The 9,835-nt window shown below is 42.0% G+C and overlaps 1 protein-coding gene and 1 long non-coding RNA gene across 2 annotated transcripts in view; one reads left to right on the forward strand and one right to left on the reverse strand.

Annotated features, from left to right (window-relative positions):
• The window catches only part of LOC109301242, an 80,477-nt gene that overhangs the window by 46,051 nt on the left and 24,591 nt on the right, over nt 1-9,835 (reverse strand). The window lies entirely within an intron of this gene.
• LOC109301241 (transmembrane protease serine 11E-like) lies at nt 224-8,089 on the forward strand. Its single transcript, XM_019522265.1, has 4 exons — nt 224-614; nt 1,445-1,704; nt 3,736-3,878; nt 5,256-8,089. The coding sequence occupies exons 1-4, from the start codon at nt 403-405 to the stop codon at nt 5,415-5,417; spliced, it is 777 nt and encodes a 258-aa protein (XP_019377810.1). The 5' UTR covers nt 224-402; the 3' UTR covers nt 5,418-8,089.

Genomic DNA, 9,835 nt, shown 5'->3' on the forward strand with positions numbered 1-9,835 from the left:
CCACCACCACCCTCTGAGTGCGACCCCTCAGCCAATCTGCAATCCATCTGACTGTGTAGGCATCGATGCCACAGTCACCTAGTTTTTTAACTAGGATGGGGTGAGAGACGGTGTCAAAGGCCTTGCTGAAGTCCAGAAAGACTAATACTCGTATTCCTCTCCTCTCAGCAAGGAATCTGTCTTCTTTCCTCAAAAATATGTATGTTACTTTGATTATCCTTTGTTTGTTGAGCTTCATGAATCTCCATAAGGCTGAACTATTCATTCAGGCTTTTAGCTGATGAGATGCATGTGGGAGAGCCTGAATTTTGGGGTTGGTGGAGGGATTGTGTGATGTAACAATTTATTTTGCATATGTGCCACCTAGGAGTCAATAGGCTCTCTTACAAAACCATGTAGCAAATGATGTTCTTTTTCTCCTTTCCAACAGTTTGTGGGATACGACAGAATAGAACAGTGAAGTCAATGTCAGCAAGAATAGTCAATGGAATTGCCGCTGCAGATGCTGGGGACTGGCCATGGCAAGCTAGCTTACAGCTGAATAACATCCACCGCTGTGGTGCAACACTGATTAGTAACATATGGCTCTTGTCTGCAGCTCATTGCTTTAAAGAGTAAGTCCCTGTGCTCAGAGAGAGTTGGCAAGAAGGTCTGGTGGGTACTGACCCATGCATCAAATTGTGTTGCATTCTGAGCTAATGCCAAGTCTCCCTCAACATCTCAAGGCAAAGAGCTTTTAAAAATTCAGCTGGAGCCTGAGAAAATAGCTACTTTGAAAAACGGCCCTAAAAGATGTTCTAGGGAATCCCCAAGCACTGCAACTGCCCATAGTCCATATTGCAACTGCAATAGTGTCCTGACTGTGTTTTACTTAAGATTAGGCAGAGCCTGGCTATCACAGCTTGGCCCAGATCCACAAAGGAATTGATGCCTAACTCCTTTCTAAGTACTTAACTCCTTAACGAATCAATGGCAAGGTAGGTGCTTAAAGAACCTTGTGGACCAGACTCTGACAGTTTTTGAGCTGACAGAGTACCTCATCCCATCCTGCCCCTGGACAGTTGGGTGAATTTTTCCCTGAAAAGGTCAGAATTCATTCCTGGTTGGGATGAATAATGAGATATTTGAAAACCAATACCTTTGGAGAGGGATTGGCAATGTCACAGTAGAAGGGGTTAAGAGTCAGCAAATGGCCAAGTTTGGCATGGCTCCTCTCAGTGAACTGCTATAGTGGGCGGTATTTGCTTTGTATATTGGCCCCCTGACTCTCCATAGTCCTTAGGTGGCAGGATCAGTAATTCATCTGGGGTGTCACCAGCCTGATTCTCCATTCACCCCAAATCTCCCAAGAATCTTGTGGGATTTTAGAGTAGGTATACTTGACCAAGTTCAAGATCTTTTCTTTCCATAAGTGAAATATTTACAGTATTTTAATTTCTTCCAGTGTAAAATACCCACACAAATGGACAGCTACCTTTGGACCTCTTTTAAGACCACCAAGCTTAAAACGATTCATCAAGAAGATAATTATTCATGAAAAGTACCGTTATCCAGGAGTCGACTATGATATTGCCCTTCTGAAACTCTCTAAACAGGTTGAGTTTACAAGCATTGTACATCATGTTTGCCTGCCGGACCCATACCAGGTTTTTCCATATAACACTTACGCAGTTGTCACAGGATGGGGAGCACTTAGTAATGACGGTGAGTGCCTACAGAAGACAACATCTTATACTTTACATTAATAATGAGTCTTGTCACCCACTGAAGTAGTTCTAGCTGTATTGTCATTGAGAAATCTGTGAGGAAACATCTCATTTAGGAAACAAAGCTAAAGCCATGTAAATAATTAAAAAGTGTGTGTAATTATAAAAAATACATTCCACGTTTCCCTGCTCTCTGATGTAAACCTCGAAAGAAACAAAAAAAAGGAAAACTCCAACATTTTGTTTATGTCCCTTATGTTTTAAGGCATCTTTACATGTGGTCCAGGTAGGAGGGTGTTTTAATTAGAGCAGCTCTTGGGAGCTGCTGTAATTAAAATGCCTGCAGTGTCTTGCATATTTAGCACTTCAAAATGGCAACAAAGGTGCTTTAACTGAAGCTCATTCAATGAGCTTTAGTTAAAGTGCCCCCACTGCCATTTTGAAACACGGGAACACTGAATACATCTGACACTGAGGTTGCTGGAGCATTCTAATTTGAACACTCCAGCAGACTCAATTAATTGAGTCTTCTCCAATGCGTCCTAATTAGAATGCACTGGAGCAGGCGTTGGGCACATGTATAGATACCCTTAGATCTTAAGCTCTTTGATGCCAGCAATGCATCTGTATTTGTACAGTGACTGGCACAACAGGATGCCAGCCTTGACTCAGATTTGTCAGTCCCTTTAAGAGAGATGTGCTATACCCATTTAGCAAAGCCACAAATTGAGTTGCAGACAGGTGGCTTTCCATTGTTACACAATTAGATAAAGCTAGGAATTGAACTAGCAATCGAACTAGTCTGGAATCCAGGTCACCTGCTCAAAATTGAATTTCCTATGTTCACTATTGTACTTAAGGGAGAGAGCCTGACACACAGTCTATTTTAGTGATGCATCTCCAGAGTTATGAGTATGTGCCTTTATAACTAGTGACATGCAGTTCTTTATGATGCAATTTTACAAGCCCTTCCTATGTGTGGCAGCTGGGGTTATTCTCCAGGACCAGAAGCACCGGGGTTTGGCCCCAATGCTCCCAAAGGGGGACCCAGGGACCCCAGCACCATAGGGAGCCTTACCTGGGAAGGAGGCAGAGACCAGACTAAAGCTGCGGGAGCTGGTGCTGCGCCGGCTTTTCAGGCAGCTCTCAAACTAGGCAGCAACTGGCTGATGACGTCAGCTGTGAATGCCGCTGTGGGAGGTTTAAAAACCCTGGCAGAAGCTGGGTGAGGAGAGGGAGGGAGGAGGCATGGCACTGAGCTTGCTGGGCTACAACCTGGCAGAGTGGGTTCCTCCCTTCCCCGGTGACACAGCCCTGCCAGGAGTGAGCACGGACACTGTGAGAGGGCCAGCCATGACTCCCCGATGCAGAGCTCCCCAGTAAGGGGTGTGGGAGTTGGGCACTGCCCAGTGGCCCTGGAAGGGCACAGACATCTTTGAGCCCACGGAGGGCCCAGTAGGCCCAGGTCTGGCACAGGGCCAAAGACCGGGCTAAGGCTTAGGGGTGAGTGGCAGGCAGCCCCCATAAGCCTGCAGCACACGTGGTGATTGATGGAGCAGTGGCCCACTGAGAGGCCATAAGGGCACAGAGCCACGAGTTGGTGCGGTGGAGCAACCGCCTTTGTAGTTGGTGAGTGGACTGGGGTGTAGAGGAGGTGGAGAACCACATCGACCCTGTGAGTATTACCATCCCTGGGCTGGGGTAGGAACACCACTGAACCCCTCCTTTCAGTATCAGATCCATCAAGACATGGCAGGAAAGTTGAGGGCCTGGCCCAAGGAGCGGGGTGAATACTCATAACACCAACAGAGGGCATCACACTATGGTATTAAATATATAATATATGTGCAACAACTCTGCATATTTCCTCAGTCTAGGGAATGTGGTACCAGGCTGAACACCTTTTTTATCTCAACCAAAATGGACTCTCTCACTAGAGAAAATGAGATGTTTCCTAACTGTTCCTTCCACATCTTAGATAATGCAAATGATTTAAGTTTTTAAACACCAAAATATATTTTCCCTTTAGGCCCAAGCCCTAATGGTCTTCAGGAAGCAACAATAAAACTCATAGACCCACAAATTTGCAACAGAAAAGAAGTGTACAGTGGTGTCATTACACCAAGGATGTTGTGTGCAGGATACTTGGAAGGAGGAGTAGATGCCTGTCAGGTAGGTGTGCCTGAAAATTAGTATGAAAGTCATTTTAATTATCATTCAGTACCATAGTCCCCAACCTTAACTAATACTGTACATGCTTCTCTGTGCTGTTCCTTCTAAATGAGTCAAGAAGGAATTGGAGGTAAAAATCAAAGAACAATTTTACATGCAATTTGGCCCATAACACTCTGATTCATGTCAAACTTTGAAAGACACAAGGTGGCATTATAGCCCTGCAGTTCAAAATTGCCTCATGCTGCCTATTTGTTCTCCATAAGATCCTCTGTGGTTTCTCACTCCATATCTGTTTCCACAATTATTGTCCCTTCCTACTGTCTTTCTGTGATTACTTCAATCTCCATTAATTCTTTCATATAGCTACTGACTTCTTGATTACTGAATTGTTTTCCTTTAGCAGGTTTAAACTGCATCTGTTTTGCTGTTATGTTTAGGGTGCTCCATACAGATTTGGCAGTATAAAGGAGCCATACTTTGACAGAATATATGATGGACTTGAACCATAATTTCACTGGATTTGAATTTGAGTATTAGTCAAGTTGCTTTTTGTAGGTAGTAAAGATGTGAATAACGTATAAAATATGAAAAAAGTTACCAGCCAGCATAGTATGACCAAGAGTTCTGAAGGAGTTCAAGAATGAAGTGGCTGAGTTGTTCACAAAAATGTGCAACTATTCATTAAAATTAAACTCTGGACTGGAGGATATCAAGCATTGTACCTATGGTTTAAATATCTGCTAGAACTTTTTGGAATTACAGACTACTTAGCCAGCTCCAACACAGGAATAATAGCTGAAACAGTCATTAAAGCTAGTTAGAATATATCTAGATGCACATGAAATGATAAACTTATTTGTGTGATGCTGCACAGTAAGATGGATTATAAATTCACTTTTATAATCTAGTAATCTTCTAAAATCAATCTCACTGTGATACTACTTACATAATAGCTTAATTAAAAATTTTGGGAGAGGCTAATGCATTTAACTTCTGAAAAGGTGCCATCAACTTAGAAACTGCTGCTCTGAAATAATTCGTTTCACCTACTATAGTTACAAGTAATATGTAAAATTATTTAAAAGGGGAACGTTAGCCAAAAAATAATGATTGTTTCCTTGGTGTTGAGCAAAATGGGTAATGGGATTTGTAAAACCATAGAAATTGGCAGCAGTGCTCTGTGGGCAATACAGGTGACTTCTAACTCAGATTTTAGAAGCTGACTAAATTCCAAGTTGATGGTATCCCTTATAATAATGCTCCTTGCATCTCATTGGAGGACAGCATCATCTTTCATAGCCTATTGTCTGTAGAAAAAAAATCATCTTTCCCTGTCTGCTAAATTAAATGCCTTTGTTTATTTGTTTTCTGCAGGGTGACTCTGGTGGGCCACTGGTTACTCCAGATTCTAGATCCATGTGGTACCTTGTGGGAATTGTGAGTTGGGGAGAGGAATGTGCCAAGCCCAATAAGCCTGGGGTCTACACACGTGTGACTTACTTCCGAACCTGGATTACCTCAAAAACTGGCATCTAGCACAAACCCCAAAGTGGATATAACTTCTCAGGCTGTATGCAGGTCATAGTAGTATATAACTCTGAGGTGTTATTGAATGTATCTATCCTTGCGCAGTTTTGGTCAGTTCCTGTCCAAAGCAAGCACTAGCTTCATTGTTGGAGATGTGACAATCAATCCCTCACATATTTACTTTAATGTGTGAGATCACCTTCCTCATCTCTGAGCTCTGAATGGTTCTGACGCAGAAAAGGAGACTAATGGACTCAATCGAACTAATCTAAAAGAGCAAAAAGTTGTATTTATTTTTAGTAGTTTAAAAGTATATCTACTCTTTTTTCCCCAGGAACAGGGAGTTACTCTGCAGCCTGTCAAAGGTTTGGGGATACCCATAGCTCTTCTACCCAATTCCTCTGCTTGTCTTAGCTGCCACTATATTTGCTAAGCAGTCTTAGGCTTAAGTTTCCTCTTCAGAGCTCAAGACCTAGACAGACTGTATTTATGTCAGGGCATCTTCCCTTCATTTACTGAAAGCCTGGCTTTCCCTGCTGCCATGTGGGCTACTAAGAGTCTAGGAAAGTTGCAGGAAGCAGGTCTAAGGGAAATGCAAGCTAAGGTAAAAGAGGATTTCAATGTTTCTAGCAAACTTCTGTTATTCTACTATGAAGCATATTTAGTGTATTCAGTGAAGCACAAGTTATTTTTTAATTTCATTTTAAAAGATCTTTATCACAGTTGTATGCTACAACCATATTACTGCCTCCCTAGCTGACTTCTTTAATCTTGCACAGTATACTTGAAGGACAGGAACACAGGATGTATCTTTGTTTGGTGCTTAATGTGCAATAACAATGCATGTGGGCGGGGGGAGAAGAGGAAACTCACCCCCATCCCCACCCTCACCCTCACCCTCACACCCACCCTAACAAGAAGGTTAATTATATTACAGAAAAGAAAACTTCCCTTTTGTATTCAAGCCAACAAGTGAATATTTTTTAAGGGAGACATGCTTGCCAGATATAATTTGGGAATTATATTTTAGATAAAGACAGGATTGGCCCTTCTAAGTTTCCTGCTGAGGCAGCTAACTCGCAAGAAAGGAAGCTATAGGTGGGAAGCTTCCCACTCTATTGGTGGCTTTATCCCAGCGGAGAATAACTGGTAATCTGTTGCATAAGACTGCAACTGAGAAGTACTTGTAAACCTCAAAAGGAAGTCCCCTAGTGATGACAAACTTGCCCCTAAAATGAGACCTTCGCATCCAACCCCTGCAAAGATCTCAGTATACTTTTTAAAAGAATGCCATCATGTTTACTGTTGGTGTTCGGGGATCCAAGCTTACTATCCTACCTTCAACCCCCTGCATGACCCACCATTGCTACCTCTATATGAGAAACCACAAGGACACTACACTGGTGGTTCCTCCTTCTGTCTCTGATAGGCCACAAAGCCCAGTATGGGGAATGAGAGAAGCTGTACATGCCACTGCTGAATCTCTGTGGAACAAAATCTCTTTGAAACAATTTGCCTCCATTTCTGTCCATCTCTGTTTAATTTCATCTTCTCTTCAACCAGCTCCACAGGGATGTTGGTGACCAACACCAGCCGAAGCAGCAGTGCACTTAGTTACAAACAAAGCACTTAGGTTCTAAATATGCTTTGAGGTGTTTTCAGATACTTTTCACAGTTTATCTGTGACATCCTGACCCTGGGCAAAACAGGTATTATGTCTCTAAAAGAAGCAAGTTCTAATTTTTCATTGTTTTTTTTTAAAGATGGTGGCATTTCTAGTCTGTAACATAGCCAGGAAATTATGAAAGGTGTCTTAGGATGTGTAGAGATGGTTAAATGAAACAGATCTATAACCTCAACTTATTAACATAGTTTGCAAGTTGTGCACTTTTGGGTTACTTCTATTTTTTAGCTAAGAATGCAATCTGGGCTGGATCCAATACTCAATGGAAACCTCAGGAGGATTTGGACCAGGTCTTCTCTGAACACTGTTTTCAGTTAGAGTGAATACTCCCAATTTCTGATAGAGAAACCGTTGTAATCTCCAGAAAGAGCATCATGTAAGAATAAAATAAAGTTGAAAGATCATGGGCCTGACTCTCCAAAGGACATTTTTTTACATACATAATTTGTACCTGAAAAAATGTGCACAAACTTTTCTGTACCTTTAATGAAATTGTAGGTGTAAACTAGGATACTTGCCTCTATAACTGCTGGAGTGCATTTGGAAAGTGGGTGGTTAGAAGGGCAAAGGCTGCTTTGCACCCAATATTATTTTTTGTTTACACAGAAGGTGGGCAGCCCAAGGTTTGTGATCCCTAAAAAATGGATCCCTACTTTAGACTGAAATTGATGTCTCGAATGCATGTGTATGCCTTCCTTATGAGTGAGAAAGACAGCTTTTACTTCAGATGTTCCCTGTGAGGAACCAAAACAACCATGGGGAACATGAATAACTTACTCAGGGACTGGTGAGATATCCAGATGCACTGCTCTTCACAAGCTGCTAATGAATTCTGTGTGGCCTAGTTTCATCTTTACTGAAAGTCATTTTTTTATTTAGGAAGACTCAGTTTGTTACCAGCACAAGAACAAAAGAAAGAGAAACCTATATAAGCAAAGGAAAGATTTAAAGCCTTTATATTATTATTATTATCAATAAACTATAGTAGTTATTTAAACAACACAAAATTAATATATTTTATGTGTATTAAACATATTTAAAATATGGTATATCTCTTTCCTTTTTTTTATTAATGCAATTTTGGTTTCTACAGCCAGACTCAAGTCTCTATCTGTTTTGAAATATTTTACACTCATTTTGTTTTGTTTTTTGTCTAACTTCCAGGGCAAAACTGCATCCTATGTCCTCTTTCCCTTCAAATCAGAATGGGTTGGCTTGCAGAATAACTTCAGCAAAACCAAAATGACACATTCCCTTTAGTATATAAAAACAACAAGAGCTGGGTTTTGAGTAAAATTGAAACTAAATAGAATAAGAACAAACCTGAGCCTTATTTGAAAGAAATCACTTGAGTTTTGCTCACTGCTAATTTGAAGTCTGTAGTACAGTGGAGCTATTCAGTGAGTATAAACTTAGTGTAGGCTTTATCCATATTATCAACCAGGTGATCAGATTGGCCAACAGGAGGGACAGAGCAGGATTAAATTCACATCCAAAGTATATTTCTATTCTAATGTTTTTATACATTAGAGGTACTTACATCAAGCCCAAATCATTGCATCTTACAATTTCATGATCAATGATATTTATCAATACAACATTCGTAAGTACTGTTCCATAGCTGTCGTACCAGGGTTTGGTTGCACGATCCTACATGCTTCCCTCATGGTCCATCAATTACAGCATCCTCTCCACATCTGTTGTTTTAGGACTGGTCATACCATCCTACAAGCTTTTTTCTACTATGGTAGTTTGTACTGATTCTGTCTATCACAGGAGGTCTGGAACAGATCACACATGTCCTGCTTCGCTCTGGTGCTCCCTGGAGAACTTTAGACTGGCAGGATTCCTACTCTTGGCCTACCTTATGACCTACCCACAAACAATAAAAGCAATAAAATGTTGCATTTTGCAACCCTTACACATCTGAGGAGGTCTATTTGACTAGTCACTGGGAGTTCTCATTAGTAAGCCTGCAAAATTTACATGCAAAATCTACTGCTTCTGTAACAAATTACACAACTCATCAGCCAAAAGCAGTTATGTAAGTAAAATGCTGAATATTAGTTTCTGGCAACTCCAGACTTGCTTCAAGATTTGCAAAGAGGCACATGGGTGCATAGACATGTTTCTTGTAGAACTGGATCTTGTTCTTATGTCTGTATTCATATACATATCAGACTGCAACCAGCTTTGTATACCTGGGGCCCTAGACATCTGGGTCATCAGGATTTAAGATCACTGTAGCCAAAGGATACTCAGTTCCTAGGACAGGGGTGGGCAACTACTTGGGTCTGACAGCCACTCAGGGAGTTTTGGTGAGTTGTCATGACCTGGGTCAGCACCCCCACCACCCCTTCCCCTCCCCACAAACACATGCAACAGATCACCAAAACTAAGTGGCTCTGCTCTGCACTCAGCTGGGTGATTGGGATGGGGCAGCAGACAGAAAGTGGCATCTGAGAGCAGGATGCATGGGCAGGGCCAGGGCTGGGTTTGTGGGGCGGCAACAGTAAGAGCCAGATCCACTCCCTGCATGTCCCTGTGACGGACGCCAGTTCCACAGGCAGGGGCATGTGGGAGTAGATTGTGGCTCTGCCTTGGGCTCCAACTCCATGTCATTACTGCCCCGTGATTGTGGGGTCTTCAAGGAAACCAGCTGGGACCTGCGCAGGCAAGGTGTGTGAACACACAGATGGGATGGAGCTGTGGGCAGGCAGGGAATGCTGTCTGGGAAAGGCAT

The sequence above is a fragment of the Gavialis gangeticus genome, unplaced genomic scaffold (assembly GCF_001723915.1).
Source record: "Gavialis gangeticus isolate Ggan-Ray unplaced genomic scaffold, GavGan_comp1, whole genome shotgun sequence".
NCBI lineage: Eukaryota > Metazoa > Chordata > Crocodylia > Gavialidae > Gavialis > Gavialis gangeticus.

Coding starts and splice junctions, on each gene's coding strand:
- LOC109301241 (XM_019522265.1), top strand. CDS start 403: ATGATGTTCTTTTTCTCCTTTCCAACAGTTTGTGGGATACGACAGAAT. Junction 615..1,444: donor GCAGCTCATTGCTTTAAAGA/GTAAGTCCCTGT, acceptor AATTTCTTCCAG/TGTAAAATACCCACACAAAT. Junction 3,879..5,255: donor GAGGAGTAGATGCCTGTCAG/GTAGGTGTGCCT, acceptor TGTTTTCTGCAG/GGTGACTCTGGTGGGCCACT.